The following is a 17,233-nucleotide window of genomic DNA, read 5'->3' on the forward strand; positions in this document are numbered from 1 at the left end:
AGGTTTATTCAGATACACTTCTTTTTATCCACCATTTACTCACTCTGTTCTCATGCTTCATACAGAAGGATCAAAAGAAAAAGGACGGTCCTGCCAAGAAGAAGCCCTTTCGACCTGAGCCATCAGGGTCAAGCCGGGATTCAACAGGCACTCACCCTTCAGCCAATCACCCGCCTGGACCTCCTCCCCCTCATGTCCATCACAGAGAGCCATACAACCAATCTAATAAAAGGCCTTTCCCTAATGATGGTGAGCTGCAGAACTATCAGACCTCGATTGGTTCAAATACAGTTTGATGTTGGAATCAAATTATGTAAATGCCATTTTTGTGACTTCTCATGTGGTGCTTGTACATCTTTTGGCAGACAGGGGAGATTGGCAAAGGGACCGTAAATATGGCTACCCAGGTAACAGCAGTCAACCCTGGCAAGGGGATCGGCATCACCCGTACGACACTCACAGGTACAGGGACCATTATGGCGATCGCCGGCCTCACAATGATTACCGTAGCTCAGGGAGCTACCGTAACAGTGGTTCACCTCGCAAGCGTCCCTATGACCAATATGGTAATGACAGAGATCATCGGGGCCACAGAGACTATTATGACAGGTGAGCATTGTTGTTCTTTAGACCGTCTTGAAACAAAAGGGTGAGTAATAATTGCATGACCACTAAGATATAGCTGTTTTGCTCTCAGACATCCAGACCCCAAGAGGAGGCGCTCGGATGAATACCGTTCCCCGAATTACCATCAAGGGGGAGGAGGGCATCCACAAGACTTCAGGAGGTTGCCTGATCACAGGGGACCGATTGGGAATCACGGCCCTGTGGGGCCCGATCACTACCGCCCTTTTCACCCAGACAAACCCCCACCCCTGATTGATCCTCGTTCCCCTCAAGCCCAAAAATCCCCTCTCGAACCAATTTCACCTGCAGAAAGAACTGGAGAGCAGAAATCTGTGACGGACTTCAACTGGAACAGCAGGAAAACGTGAATATTAAAGTAAATATTTGGCCAGAGCAGAGACCGCTGGTGCTGCCACTTGGCAGAAAGGCCATTGTCTGTGCCACCCAGTAAATGGAGGAGACATAACCAGGTCCAAATTTTGGAGCTCTTCCTATCAACTGTCTTTGACTGTCTTCTAGGTTTCAGCGACCAGGTTAGGTCTGCCATTTTCTTGACTGTGGATAATGAACAAATAAGGCATGGTTAGTCCTATGGACTATGGTGTAATAATTGAGTGTTGAATTATGCCCAAGTTGGAAGTGCCTCGTGTATTTTTTGTGTGTATCCCAGAAGCAAACCTTAATTTGATTTTCATGTCTTTTGTTTTGTGAACTTTGATTTGTGCAAAAAAAAAAAATGGTTAATGAAAGTAGCCTTTTGTAGGGAAAAATGATTTTAACTGCACCTTCAGATGTTTAGTCATTGTTCTGTTGAGCTATTTAAAACATGTAGGATATGTTTTCCCTGTTTCCTGTCATCAAACATATTTTGAAGACAACAAATCGGTCTCCGATATTATCAATTCTGTATTTGTGATGCAGCAGAATGAACATTTGCTCAATTTATTGAATTAAATTTGTGTGCAGGTCCTCTTTTTGTAATGCAATGCACAAAGACCCTTTCAGAGGACAGTAGCCTTATAAAGAAAATTAGGCTGAACAGTATTCAGGGTCTATGAAGACCTGTTTGTCAGAACACTAGATAATTATAACATGTAAGCTATCGTTGTCTTATTTTCTGTAACACATGGCACCATCTGAATCCACTTTCTGGTCAGTTGTCGTATAATCTGTACTGTAGCATCTTTGTATTGCACTAAAGGACAGCTACTCGCTTGTTTTTGAATATGTAGTAATGATAGACATTACCTGAATTTATTTTCCTCTCAAGTTCTTTTCCCGGTTTGAATGTGCTAACAATGCCGATCTTTTTGACCTTCAAGTGGAAATATGAGTACTGTGTGTATGGAAAGATGTGTGTTCATAGAGTGATTGGGTGTCACAAGCTATTTCGTGCCAAACATTCTCAGACTGGCATGCTGGTAAATACCATTCATTGATTGTTTATGTGTTGTGTTTCTCCATCTGTGCCTTATTCTTGTGTAGACTGAAACACCAGTTTGGTATAAGGATGTATGAGATGCAGTATTATTCTGTTGTGTATTTAAAACATTTGCCAGGATGGAGTTTTAATGAAATGCATGTTCAGCCAGCTATGGTGGGTGGGGAACAAGTTGGTGCGCTGAAATCCAAAAGATCATGGTGGCAGTGAAGTGAGATGTGGGCTCTGAAATATTGAAGATGTTTCTCCTCTTCCCAATCAAGGTCCTGCTCACACTCCACAGATGTGTGTTAAGCTTCGTGATAAGCCAACTTAAATAATTTATATTTGTGAAAAGCCACTGTTCAGATTAATTGTACTGTACATAATGTTTATAGACCTATATGTATTAAAGTTTCCTACATCTTGGACATGTCTGTGTCTTTTATTACTCAATGTGATGCAAAAGAAACAACGTTGGTCGGCATTATTTTTTATTATTTCATCGAAGTGGTTTTAGAATTATATTGACTTTAAATTCCCAAAGAGGAAAAACGTGCCAACGTTTGTCGAGTTTTTTGTTTGTCCAGCGTGCGCTTGACTCCACCACAGGAACGGCTGCGGTTTCTGAGGTAATGTATTTCATGCCATATTTCTGATATTTTTGAAATATAACTTTAAATATATATCTCAATATATTAATAGCATTAGATTGTATGTTACCTACAGTCAAATTATATACTATATACAGTTGGAGTAATGGTAACGTTCCTTCGATGTATCTCGCATATAATTTATTCCTTCAAAATGGCAGATAATCGAAGAAATCGTAAATCATCTTTTTGCTTCTTGCTTTCTGAAGTTTTGCTGCAATAAAAATTATAGGTTCAATGGTTCAATATATAAACGTTTACCGTTAATACCATCAGATGGCAGTATTAACCAAATGTACAGCACTTTCATTGAAAGCCTTTGACTATTTCACAAACGGCGATCCTAGAGAACATTTCCATAGTAAAATATAAGCAAACAAATGGTGCACAACGCAATACAATAATACACACGTCAAATACAATTTAACATGACACTTTATTTTGTCTTCAAATAAATAATTTACAGTATATACAGGTGGTGTGTGGCACCGCTTTAGTCCTACATACAAAAACAGCTTTCTGGCATCTCCCATTCAACGTTAATACATTTGAAAATGTTGTCAATTACTTTTATTTAGTTACAAATCTGATAAACTTTCTCCACATCAAGTTAAAACCAAGTAAGAGCTAAGTTAAAGTTTCGAAACATAAAGTGCTTTTGTTATAAACAACACATAAACACCACAAGTCACACATTTCCTACATATTATTTACTTAAGGACATGACAACTCCTTTTTATTCTCGTACCAAATATGATCCTGTTGTTATTGTGGTGTTTGTGAACACAATATCCCTTTAAATTTAAAGGTAAAATTCACCGTACCCTCTGATAAAAAAACACGCACATACTTTTAATACGTCACATTACACATTTAAATCCAAAAAGCACTGGCAACACAAACACGCTTAAGCACACATCATTACAATCATTTTGTATACTTTCAAATTTCTTTGAAGCCATGAACTACATCAACACAATATTTCTTAGCAGTAGTACGGCTTGCAAAACTTTACAGTGTAAGAATAAATTACCATGAAGCAATTCTCTCTCCCTCAAAGAATTCTATATGTATAATTGCATCTAAACCATAATTTCATAGTTAAAACCTCTTACTAAGAGAAAACAAACACTGTTAAGAGAAAAGCATGACAAATGTTCGCATGAAGAAAAGGGCTTTGATGATCTCATTAAGATGTGCGTTGGGCTTCATCTGCCAAAAACTTTCTAGACATGGCCCGTAAGTTTGGGCATGCGCTTCAACCTAATCCTGAAGAGAAAAGTGTACATTATTAACTAGAGAATTGATCTAGACTTATGATCTAACAAACAAGCCATTTTTGGTACGTCCCACCCCTAAAATAGTGACGCTACGTGTCGTATGTTTTGTCACTATACTGCTACTGCTATGGACAATACTGAGTGCCAATACTCCTGTGCCGGCGAATGGCTTAAGAGAGAATTCCCTCCATTTCAAACTGTCACAAGATATGAATGGCAGATGTCCTCAATAGCTCCCTGCACCACAATGTAGTTAGCAGCACCTTCCAATATTATACACAATCAGGACATCTGGTTTGAGCCCAAATATTTAAGTAAACCACAAAGGCCCCATGAGAAAGCAAGAAAGAGAAAATTCAGCTGTTTGGGAAATGTTGGCATCAGAACTTGTTCTTTGGCAAAAAGCCTTTGCCATAAATTCACAGATCTACAGAGTTGCGTGTTAAACGAGGCCTACAGCACAGCCACGTCTACACCCTTTTGAAATGGAAAGCTAGGCGTTACTCTTTAAGAAGCCATAAGGATGACTGATGGATCTGCCTATAGGGCTTGTGGGTCTCATCTCAAACTGCTTAAACTGCATGTGAAACTTGGCTCTCCTTGATTGTTAGGTTAGGTTACTTACTGCAAAATGACAGCATAACTTTTTCAATTTCTTTTTTTTCAACTCGGTCTTCGACCATACCACTGTATGGCTTGGATTATTTGTTTTTAATGAAACTATGGCATTTTTGCTTGTACTCTGTAAACACAAAGATTGTTCTCTATGTGCCTGAAAATGAGTTTGGACTAAATTCAAACATCCAATTTGACAGAAAATACAATCAATATTTTCAATCTTCTAACAACTAAGCAGTGTGGTTGTATATTGTCTGACACTTTGACTGACATAACGAACACATGTTTTTTTTATAAAGTGTAGAGAAGAGCTCTTGGCAGGCAGTAAAATATCTTACTGACCAATGAACTACCACACCAGAGCTACAGTACGACCCTGGGTGCAATATACAGCTATTATGAAACACTTCACACAGACACAAACATAATCACGCACGCACACACAATGACACATGATTTGCTCACTCACACACCACCATTCTCATTTACTCACACACACAGACAAACTATACAAAAGGCCTGATGTTATGCCTATTAATCTCCACTGTAGACAACATGATTTAATAGTCTGACATGGCCTTGGCCAGGGGGCTTTCTCTAGAAAGCTAACGCTTTTCCAAAGCTGGAGCTTCTTCAAAGAGAGGACTCCTGGCGGCCCTCAATCCTTAGGAGACATTAATAAAAGCTCCTGTCATGTCCTCCAGCCTTGCTCCGGGACACATACTTCACCTCTCACTTGGCATCAAGTGAACTGAAAAACATCTCCAAACTTTTTTTCTGCAAAGGATCATCCCCCTCTTACTCCTGTCAGTGGCATGTCACCCTGGTGGGAACCAGCAGGGTTTAATCTGAACCGAGTCTCGGGACCTCTCAGCACTGCATTCCCCATCACGGAGCAGTTATAGGATCAGCAAGATGACCATAGAGACCGGTGGATCTGCAGGAACGCTCCTACTCTGGGGTCTGATGAATGGACATACATGATGATGGCAAGAGATGAGCGTGACACAAGACACACCAGAATGAAAGCCCTCGGCAGAAGCTCAGGTTCTGGCTGAGAAGCCCAGCCTCTGGTTGATGGAATGCAACACGGTGAGAGCAGCATATCACATGCATACAGCTTCTTACAATTATCTTCAACAATGAGCGACTAAAGACACATGGAACACAAGTCAGTATACAACCATGCAGTAACAAGGCTGAAGAGGACAAAAAAGCTAATACGTAATTGTTTGGAGGCAGAGTTGAATATCGTATCCTTTTCAAAGATGTGGTACTTGTCTTTGTTGGAGTGGAGCATTTTAACATCCTCAAAAGCGTAGTAGGCAGCCATGGTGAAGTTGATGTCTCCAGAAGACAGCAGATCAAAAACACACGACTGGAAGTATAAATCCTCGACAGGTAGACGCTCTTTGCACTTGGTCATGGCTGACTGGTAGGTGAAGCCATGTGGAGGACTTCCAGGTCGACCCTTGCCCAAGCCGTGGCTCTCTGCAGCCCGTGCTCTATAGCTCCTAAAGTCAATTCGCTGGTTGGCAGGGCAACCATGCAAGCAGAGGTAAAGATCCTGATTGTCCTGGTCCTCTACTGAATGAACCACCTCCTCGGGCATACGCACGGCAAAAGTGAGGTAGCGACCAACTTGCCGAACTACAATAGTGGTGCCAATATATCGTGCCTGAATCTCCACATGTTGACCAGGCACCTTCTCCACCACACGTAGGGTGTTGGCCCCGTGGCGGTCACCTCCATTCTTTGAACCGTCAGCAAAAGCAGCTGGTAGCTCATCGGTCTCCGCATGGTACATCTTCTGGTCTACACACTCTTGAAAGTTCTTGAAAATTATTGTTAGCTGTGATAAAGAGAGAAAAAGGAAAAATGTGAACAAACTATTTACAAGATATCAGTTTTATTTTGGAAGTAAATACTTCTAGCTACAGAACAACTGCAGTGCACAATGTTTTGACTTGTTGTGAAATATGCCACAGTTGTTAAGACAACAAAGTGAAGCCAAGGACATGAAGTTTTTCATGCACCATTACAAATGTAGAAGAAGATGGTGGCGAAGTACTACACGCAACTACATGCAACATAACTGTGCCTTGTATTTATAAAACCAAAGGATTGTGTAGTGCAGACCCTCCAAGCCAGCAGCTTTCGTAACGTCACATTTCAACAGCAGCTCAAGATACAGGGGGCCAATGTAAACGCACTCTGGAGAAACACAGGTCCAGTCTATGTTACAGCAGGCCTCAGTATGCAGACACAAAGACAATCCATTCATGCTGCTCAGAGCCTGCCTGTGAACCCCAGATTCAGCTCCAGGGAGTGGATTTGCGCCAGCTAGAGAGCACAGCCTGCACACGGGCTAATTAGAGAAGGCTGCTCCTACCTCTGACTCTTCCAGCAAGCCACCATTAGGAGGCCAATGGACTGCTGACACATGTGTGACCTCGGGATGTCCAGGCTGCTCTGATCTTGGGTGAAGGGAGGGCGATGATATGTGTGCATTTGTGGCCGATTTGAGGGGAGAGTCAGTTAAACCAAACCACCCTATAATCACTAATTGTGCTGTCATCTGCCCCCGGTTAGCGCCACCCACCCAAGGCTAGTTCTTCACAGTACAGCGAGAGCTTGTTTAAAGCAAAGGGCCTATCAATAAACAAGAGACGTCTTGTTTGCACAGGTGCCATCTGCTTGCAGACTCGTTTTCGCTTTTGTCCGAGCTGAGTAACCTCTATCATTTATTTAAAACCAGCCAGGTTAAGAAAAATATCATTATCCCTTTAAAACTCTGGGTCCATCTACTTAATGGTGAATCATTAGAGGTTTCTGATGATGGAAAATTGGTCTGTTTTTTAATGTGACTGAGCACAAAGTTCTTGTGTTTTTCTCCCACCCTCACTGCTTTACAACAGGGGCCTCTAGAAGGAGCTCAAAAAAGTTCAACTGGACATCAGACATGAGGGGAAAAAAAGATTCTACCTTGGGCTAATTCTAAGGCAGCTCCCCACTTTATCCAATGTACCGTAAAGCAAAACAATGATAATTTATGAGGTACGAGGGCCAACTAAGGCAGAGAAAATATCAGCAGTTTCCTGTAAGAACTGTGCACTTAGTTAAAACAACAAGGCTTGTAAATTACAAGAAAACAATTGCAAGGACTGCCACAGATACAGTAACACTAGTCTTGGCAGCCTAAAAAAATGAAAGAGCCTGGTAGCTGTTATAACCTCTGTTTTACTTCTGGCATTCCCTAAAAAAACTTAACAGATTTTCATCAATTGTTCCGCTTATCACATCATCTGTGGAACCGATCCAAATGTTAACTAGAGTATGTACTCAGTCAGGGCCTGCCTTTTCTTCCCACTGGTAAAACCACACTTTTACTATTAACTAGTTCCTTGCTGAAAACTTTTGCCAACCATCTTTGATGGAACTATGGTTGAAGAGTTGCTCCTAAAATGTGACCACATACATTTGTTCAGATTACTTCAAGAAAGTCAAAAAAGGTTATTACCTTGCTAGTTGCTGTAGCAGAAGACCCGGGGACAACCGGTGTGTTTGTAACCTGCACAGACAGGTACTTATTGTGAATCAGTGGCCAGGCTCCCTCAACCTTACAGGTCTGAAAGTCATCATTGAATGTGCGGAGATGTGGGTCTCCAAAAAAGCCACAATGGGTGTAATTGGGCGGTGCGGCATTGCGTGGTAGACTCCGCTCGTAGTGGCACACCTCTGGCCCATCTGAGGGAACATGGGTGTCTATTTGAGGAGGTGGCTGGACCGGGGGAGGGGGTGTGCGGGCATGAGGTTGGCTAGTAGGTCCTTCTTTGGAGCAGTTGTGTTGGCTCATTAGATCCTCTATGCCATGTTGAGCTGAATGGTAGGCTAGGTCGCCTCGGCATGTACGGGCAGTTCGACGGACACAGTTGTTATAAGCTCGCAGAGCGATGCAAAACTCCTCTTCTGGGCCAGAGCTGGAGGTGGAGGCCCAGAACTCGGAGTTACACTTGAGGATCTTGCACTGCAGAGTTGCTGAAAAGAAAAGAGAGATACAGTAAACACTGCCAAGAGCAAACCAACCTTAGAGTAAACTAAATCAGTATGAGTATCAACTTAGAGTAGCTGACAAAACAGATAAAGCTGAGATAAAGTTGTAAATGAATAAACCAGGGGTTTTCCTGCATAGAGAAATTGGAGGCGGCCGCCTCCGTCAAATGTCGTGCCGCCTCAGACTCTCACCAAAACTATGTTGGGTGTCTTCTGGGGCTGTGACGGTGGCAGTTTTTTACCACAGCGGTGGTAATAGACAAATCAACCGCGGTGGTTGAGAAATATATATTATTTATATAAATAATATTTATATTATTATATTTGCGTGATGCAACCACATGACGAGTGGAAGAGAAATATAGACCTTATTTAAATACTTGAAATTGAAATATGATATCTGAAATAAATGAGGATGAAACATCCGTCAATGTTTAACGCGCAAATCCATCAGTGAAATGGCACACTACAGCATATAAAACATTTAAATAAACATCAGTAAATAATGAAAACTTAAATGATATAAGAAAGCTAAATAGGCCTACTAAATAAAAAAGCTCGTTGCAGTAACTTCAGTCAGTGGCATATTAACCCTTACTGTCCTTAACGATTCCATTTGAAACAAACTGTTTAAACCTACATTGGCTTTCCTATTCAGATTGCCATAAAAACTTTACTTTTTCCTACTCGTTAATGTGAAGCTTACTTGTTGACATTGGCCAAATTAAAATGTGTACAGCTGCACTAAATGCGCGTTCAGAAGATGTGCGCAGGAGCGCAAATGAATAGATGTCTCTCCGCAACCGCGGCAAAACCTGCGCGCGCTCCGACACAAAGCAAGCGGGTCATAGCCAGTTTTGATTTTACGTATCTGTTCATTTCACAACAAGATCCATTGCAGAACCCGCAGAATAACCTGGGTTTTGCCGTGCAGGCCCGCGCTCGAACGCACCGACGGAAACGTATGCCAATAATTTCTGTTAATGTAAAATCTTTCAAATAAAACCATCCACAACTGAAAGGCTACAACTAGCAATCGTTATCGCAACTCTCATATTTATTACACCTATATTTGTCAGAGTGACGTGCACTACCGCCGGTGGCGTCATGGCACTTTGCCACCGTCACAGCCCTAGTGTCTTCACAAGAAATGCTGCGTGCATTTAACAGACTGTCATTTGTAACTGCAGTTGCGGCATTACGCCACAGTAGAGGCGCTGTTTCATTATCAGCACACTGAGGCTATAAAAAGAGTTGCAGAACAAGAGCTGGCTGTGTTTCGCGGCTGTTTGTTTTGCATCCAAGTACGTTTAATTTCTTGAAATTTCTTAAATTAACATGACGTACATCATTGTAACGTCTTTAGCTGTGCAGTTGCATCGTTGAATCAGCATTATACTTAACACAGGAAGTTCGCCATTATGAACAACATTGCGTTCAGAACGACTCGCACACGAATGTCTCATTTGAACCTATTCATTTAAACTGTTGAACTTTTCAGTCACTAGCGAATATAAGAGATCATTGAATCATTTAAAGTGAACCACAGAGAATGCAAGATGTGAATGAGCTTTGCTCATTTGAGTCATTTAGTAAGACTGGTTAATTCAGTTGGCTATAGTGGACTTAAAAGTTATTTGAAAATGATAAAAAGCTTTATTTGATTAAAAAAACATTTCTGTTTTGTTGAATAAAAGTAATGTTTTATATAACTTAATAATTGTCATTTTAATCAACTTCTAACATGTCAAATTCATTTTGGTTAAGCCCCTTAAAGGTACGGTAGGCCTACGTGTGTGTACAAGATCAGGATGGCACCACCTCCGCCTCATTTTGAGCCAGGAAAAACCCTGTAAACTAACAGCTGAAATAAAACAAAGACTTTCGAGAAACAGAAGTGTGAAATTTCTGTTTTCTTGACACAACAGTCTGCCATACCTTAGCTATAACATCACTACAGGAAAACATTTCATACACACACACACATTATATATATATGTATATTTATAGACATACACATTTATTTAACTTATTTCAGTACTGAACTTTAAATAAAGGTCGGTTTATTATGTTTTGTTCATAAATGCCAGTTGTGCTTTAGGTGCTAATAACAACGCACAAATTCTCTCCACATCTGGACAAAGCAAGGCTTTAATTCCATCGGTAATAAAAAGCAACATTCCAAACCAATTCCAAGGCTCTGTGTTTTGCCAACTTCAATCAAGTCTAAGTGCTCTTCCTGTACAATAAAGCAAGGCTATTGTTGTCCTGTTGCCCTTTAAGAGGCCATCCACACGGAGACGCGTTTAGCTGTATACATAACGATTTTGTATCATATCGGCATTTCGCCCACACGGATCCGCAATTTTTTTAAACCGGGTTGCAGAGTGGATAAATCTGAAAACCCCACCCTTGCGTTTTTGTGTGTACAGCCGATTCGTATATTTTCTTAAACGATGTCATTACCCCAGTTTATGAGCATGCTCCAAGTCTTATTCTCCGTTTTTAGTGTATCTCTGTGTGGCAGAATTACAGCGCCACATACTGATTTGGCGGGTATACTACGTTGTTTTTAGTCGGTTGAACTGTTTCTTGTGTATGCAGATATTTCTTGAGACAACGCCGTGAAAGGAAAAAATAAGATTGGATAGGGAAAGCTCTGGCTACGTGTGGATGTGGCCTAAAATTTAAACTATAAATAAATAAAATGCAAAAAAGTAGGCCAAGCAATATTTGAGGGCTGGAACAATTCTTCGAATAACTCGAGTAATTTGAATACAAAAAATAATTGAGGCAATTTTTTTGCCTTGAAGCTTCGTTTAATACCATTTAACTACAGTACACATGGAGCACTGCGTTTCCCCACGGACCATTATTACTGACGCACAGCCCGCTAAACTCTGGACATGTTACGTAAACACAGAAGACGCTGCACAATAAATTACAGAAAAATATACAGAGGGCAGAGGTTTTCATCTCTGCTCTGATAACTGCGAGACTGCGTGTGTGCGTGAATGATGAGAGAACATTGTGCTTGGTACGTTCCTTAAATCTTTAAACCGAACGTTTAGGACTTCAGCCAGCAGTTTATCCTGTCTGACTAGCGCGCATCCCATAATGTTTACAGTACGTCTTATGTCCAAAGGCTGAAAGCGGTCTTTGTGGCTGTTTAAACACTTGCGCGGCTAACAGGGCTGTACAGTGCGGCTTGTTTGTGTGAAGTGTGTTTGCATCTCCACTCAGAGTTGCTCTGACAGTTTATTTCAGAACAGTTCAGTTACCGAGTGAAGCTATGTGAAGTGAAGCTATCAAACACACACTAAAAAATAAGCGTCTTCCGACTACCTGCCAAAATAAAAGTCCGGTTAACTACAGTAGTTTTATGTGGACAAATGTATTACTATTTAATAGTAAAACTAAAAACCAGAACTTTGAAAAATTAAAACTAATTAAGGTAAAGTAAATGCATCATGTATAAGATGAAGTTAGTTGTTTACCTTTGAAATTATTCTTTCTATTTTTATTTATTTTTAGTTTCTTATTTATATATTTGTATTACGCAGACATTAATGTGTGCAATTTCAGTAATAAAAAAAAATATTTTTCTAAAAAGGAAACAAATTAGATGTTCATTTTAAGAAACCTGTCTTATTTTCTCTTGTATATTTAGTATTGCTCTTTAATAAAGAAAAAGTACTTATAATCCGAATACTCGATTAATCGATGGAATAATTAGAAGAATACTTGATAGCTACAGCCCTAGTTGGTTTTATGCAAAACATTCAAAATGTTAATGGAATATTCTGATTATGCCTATAGAACAGTAAAGGCCCGACATTTAACAGCTATTGAGATACAAAACCTAAAGCACTACGCATCTAAATAGGCATCATTACAAAGTAATAAACCCTTGACAGGCTTATCTAACTTCATTACCTCACCATGAATGACATCACTTTATACTGGCAAACTGACTGTATGCTATATTGAAAACCTCTTGACTGATTTCCAGATCTCAGATTAATATATAGTAATTTCACACATTGTCTGAGGTGCAACTCAGATTAACAGCACTAAAACAAACGGGAAATAAGCGTGACAAGTTCGCATTGACAAAAGTCTATTATAAAGAAGTGCTAATCATCTCATATCAAATCCACACACATTCACACCTTGAGCTGTCTCTTTGCATTGCTAAGAAGATCGCGGGGGTGCTTTTTGGTAAAGGTCTGTGGGTGTCAGTGACCTCAAGAAGCGAGGGCAAATGCACATCTGAAAAAAATTACTTAAGGCTTTAACAGAAGGGGGTAGCTGTCTGTGTGCACGTGGGAGGGGTGTAGAGCCTGAATGAAGACAATGCAATTTTCCATTGAGAAGAAACCAGCAGAGTCATAAATTAGCCCTGTGTAAAGGGATTAGGTAGAGTTTCATCAGCCATGCAGGGCAGGAGAGAAGGGGGCTGAGGACTGCCTTAGAAAGAAATAGGATCTCTGGAGAGAAACTGGCTCCAGGACCAATGGGTGGAACACATGGTAGATCTCACCATTCCACAGGTCAAACTGGATATGAGATAGCCACCTGTCCAGAGCAAAAGGCCATAATCAAAGGCAAACGCACATTCCCCCTTCCTCGGATTACAAGATTTGAAGGCTGGAGGCTTTTAAATCATGTGTTTTGTATTTAAAGATGATCTTTTGTGTTTAATAAAACAATGACATTCAGTGAATCTGAGGATACGCTAACTAAAAATACATATCCTGTGTAAACTCCTTCATGGTGCATTACTCTACAAAGAAACATCAACACAAAACTTTAAAAGCCTACAGTACACTTGTTTGATTTTCTTCACAACTCAAGCTTTTTGTTTCCAAATGCTAACACATCTTCCACCTACCAGCAACAAAAGGCATTTATCATCCATCTGATAAGAGACAATTAGCTAATTTAAGATGTCTACAACTAGCCCTTGCACGATTGTCCTTTGTTGACCATTAAATAACTTGAAAGGGACTGAGACACAGAGTGTGAAATCAAACTGAACACTGCATACAACTGACCAGAAGAACCTCAACAGAACCCAACACCATTTCCATATAAATTCCATTATGCTGAGATACACATGAATTAATCATCACACACACAAATCTAGACCACATTTAAAACACAAACGCCTTTGACTTTTCAACAACGTTGTATTTTTATAATTCGACTAAGATTTTTTTAGCGCATTATGAATCTTGTTTTAATGGTAACGTCGCTCTTTGCCAGTCTGTGTTTCGAAGCCCGTGTTTGTGGGGATTTTTCCGTAAATGTGGCCCTCACAAATACAACGAAAGAACAGTGAAGGCATGTTAGATGTCGAGAAAGCGCCATTAACGCGGGTTCGCTTCCCCTCCCCCAAACACAACAGTGCTGTGGGAAACACTGTATTAATGCAAACCCGAACCGAACCCCATAGTATAACATTACATCACATTTTAAACAACTTCCCTAACACAACGTTGAGTGTAAAATAACGGCGCATAAACAGAACAAAATGTCTTCTTTGCATTTTTTTTTATATCTTTTCAGTTTGTGAAACTAATTGAAATGCTGCAAACAATAACATCATTCAACAAATCACCTATATTTAACAAGCAATGTACACTGACAAGTTCTATGATACGTTTTCTCAAAACATAATTGGGCAATGACTAAACAAAACACCCAGGTACACCCAACTGCGTTTAATTTGCAACCACGTAACAAAGTATGTAATTGTTCGCCTTATTACAACACGTTTAACTGCTCCGAGTGTGCGCTGTTTTTGTTACGTTGTAGCCATTAAGCTACATTAACAACTCGACAAATGCAGAGACATATAAACACGTCTTCGTTTTACACATCCAGACTCCGATACATTAGATTTGTTTATTTGTTATGACATGCATTTTTCTTACCTGTTGGAAACAGACAGAGAAACACCACAAGGAACTCGCAGACTTCTAGCGCCGATAGTCCTGCTCCTTTCCCCATAACCATCCATCCAGCACGGGACAGCGCTCCTCTCCTCTCCCTAGTCAAACCAACAAAGTGAAGGATTCAGAGCACTGCGACTTTCCCTTTGATTATAAGTTGCTGAAGTATCGCAACACCCCGAAATCATGCCGTCGTTTTTTATTCTCAGGTATTCTCAGTGTTCACAAATTCCCAAAGCCTCGCTAGAAACGTGCCATCGATCTTCCAGCCAAGTCAAGAGGGTGCAGCCTATACTGTGAAGAGCACCAATAAGAAGTCGCTGTTTCGCCACCAACCCTTCACTAGTTTCAAATTACGCCTGAGCTTTGAAAACTACTTCGCCGTTCGCCTTGTAAACTGAGAACCCGTGCAAATGAACGTATCGCTTGTTACTCTTTAATAGACAGCCTAATACTAAAAACAAAGATGTGAATAATACCTTCATGCAATGTGTACGCATTTTCAATTCTGCAGTTGACGCTAGTTGGCCAAAAAGTGGAAATATGTATACATGAACATCTAAATGTAAAGAACCGTCAAGTGAACAAATAACAAACAAATGCATACAAAATGTGTAGTATACACTGTTTAACCATTAAATGTTTATTTTAATGAAAAAGTGAATTTTAAATAATTTTTTGCATAATGTTAATTAACATTGACATTTATGCTTTACGTATACAGACAGTAGGCTATATTGATTTTAGGGAGGGCATGGTGTGGGGAGACATGCTTTGCCATTAAAGGTATTTACAATTAGTAATGGGAAAGATATCCTACACCATTCATGTCTAAACAACATCATAATGCACGACCATGTTAAATGCACTTTCTGAGCATCATACATATTCGTCAAAATAAAGCCAATCTCTATTTAACAACTTTCTACACTCAGTTTTAACAGTGTGTTACAAGAATCAGACAGATCTCTATTATGGCCTAATCCACTGCATCACAATAGCATGCAAAATATATGTCCAAAACACATTACTGCAGCACAAACAGTTTTCATGGAACTACTCTTATTTATGTAAATATAAAACTGGAGTGCTATAAAGATACTGTTCACCAAAAAGATGACGTATAACTCGAGTTAAAATAGAAAAAACAAGATCCTAAAATTCCTTTTAAAACTCTGGAATCTTTACAAGCCAAGTCACTAATTGAAGGGTCTACTCTATGAAGTGGAGGGAAAGTGACTGTTCTGTGTGGTTTGTTTGGGGGTCAGCTGTTGCAATCCAACAGATGGCGCTTGCACAGTGGTGGAGAATGAATGATATCTCCAGATTTACATACTCGTGCTTAACGTTTTGGGGAAAACAATTATTTTATCACTTATAGTTAAAATGCAACGTATTTAGTTTCTGCTAAGGCGAGAGAAGAAAAAATAATAATCAGACAATATAAAATATTAAAATTTGGGGCTACAGCAAATGACCACAATACAGCAAATTAGCCTATATAGTGATGGTAATATTTATGACATATAAAACCCCATTCCCTGTTTCATTTTATAAGTCATTTGCTGTGAATTACTATACTGAAATTACCACAATGTAGGCTATCCTTTTAGATTAGACAAACCATTGGACTGCTTGTAATATAATGCTGATTAACTAACAAACTCTCACTATCAACAACAGTAAAAAAAAACCTGCAGCGCGATGCATTTATAAAGTTCAATGCTGCCTATATAATTTCCACCAGTGACTGACAATGAACAAATAGCTGCAAAACGGGGTGTTCCAATAAAAAAAACATGTGTGTAACAATGTTCAAGAGTAATGCATTTTAAAAGAACGAAAGTTACGTTGTTTTGTTACATATGTTTTTAAAACATACCAACCTTTTCGAATGCATGGAGCTCTTCAACACTTTCGGGTTGAGTTTCTTTGCAGAACCGGGATGAAGCTTACAGTGGGTAGGATCCGAACTGAAGCGCGTGCTTGTATCAGTAATCCAAAATCCTATTTAAATCTATACATCGTTGTTAAAACAGAGGTGAAACTCTGCTGTCGCCCCTGCATGTTGCTCCCTCTTGTGTTTATAACACTCCCCGGTAATTTTAATAGCGAGATAGATAGTCTTTTCTCTAAGGATTGCTGATCTAGTCTGATGTTATTTTCATCCGTGTCCCGACGATCGGCGAATGAGGGTAGAATCCGTCAACCAGTTTAGCGAGACATTAACGATTCAAAAGGAAACCTCGTGAAGCTCTTTTCGCATCAATAGTGCTCTTCATTTTGCTGCGGTATTCCCAAATTCCTTCTCTAGCTCTCGGGACTTCAGTAGGAAGAGCCCTCGGGGTAGCACTGTTGATAGCGCTGGCTCGTTTCCTCGCCTCAGTGTTGTGAAATGACTAGTTTGAAAGTGTGAGACACAATGATCAGCGCTGCGTGACGCCGCTGCGGTCGCAAAACTCCCCACCACTGAATTCAGGTTTATCTTTTTCAACACGTTGATGTCAACAATATACATAATATTTATCATTATTCTTATTTTAAGAGGACCATATTCTTCTAGGCCTACATGGTTTTTTTTTTGTTATTATTGCGTTTAAAAATATGCATAACATGTGCAACACA

At 40.0% G+C, this 17,233-nt stretch overlaps 2 protein-coding genes across 5 annotated transcripts in view; one reads left to right on the plus strand and one right to left on the minus strand.

The window, feature by feature from the left end:
* Positions 1–2,472, plus strand: part of chd2 (chromodomain helicase DNA binding protein 2) — a 36,619-nt gene extending 34,147 nt beyond the window's left edge. For all 4 annotated transcript variants that reach the window (XM_057348715.1, XM_057348716.1, XM_057348717.1 and 1 more), the window contains 3 exons: positions 66–249; positions 366–609; positions 698–2,472. In XM_057348715.1, the coding sequence (XP_057204698.1) occupies positions 66–249; positions 366–609; positions 698–995 (726 nt within the window). In that variant the 3' untranslated portion in view covers positions 996–2,472. The remainder of the gene's footprint in view (positions 1–65; positions 250–365; positions 610–697) is intronic.
* Positions 2,473–3,117: 645 nt separating this feature from the next.
* rgma (repulsive guidance molecule BMP co-receptor a) lies at positions 3,118–17,017 on the minus strand. Its single transcript, XM_057348425.1, has 4 exons — positions 16,495–17,017; positions 14,591–14,706; positions 8,119–8,636; positions 3,118–6,450 (listed from the first exon to the last, which is right to left on the minus strand). The coding sequence occupies exons 1-4, from the start codon at positions 16,506–16,508 to the stop codon at positions 5,749–5,751; spliced, it is 1,350 nt and encodes a 449-aa protein (XP_057204408.1). The 5' UTR covers positions 16,509–17,017; the 3' UTR covers positions 3,118–5,748.
* Between the last annotated feature and the right edge of the window lie 216 nt (positions 17,018–17,233).

Source organism: Triplophysa rosa, linkage group LG12 (assembly GCF_024868665.1).
Source record: "Triplophysa rosa linkage group LG12, Trosa_1v2, whole genome shotgun sequence".
In the NCBI taxonomy this organism is placed as follows: Eukaryota; Metazoa; Chordata; class Actinopteri; order Cypriniformes; family Nemacheilidae; genus Triplophysa; species Triplophysa rosa.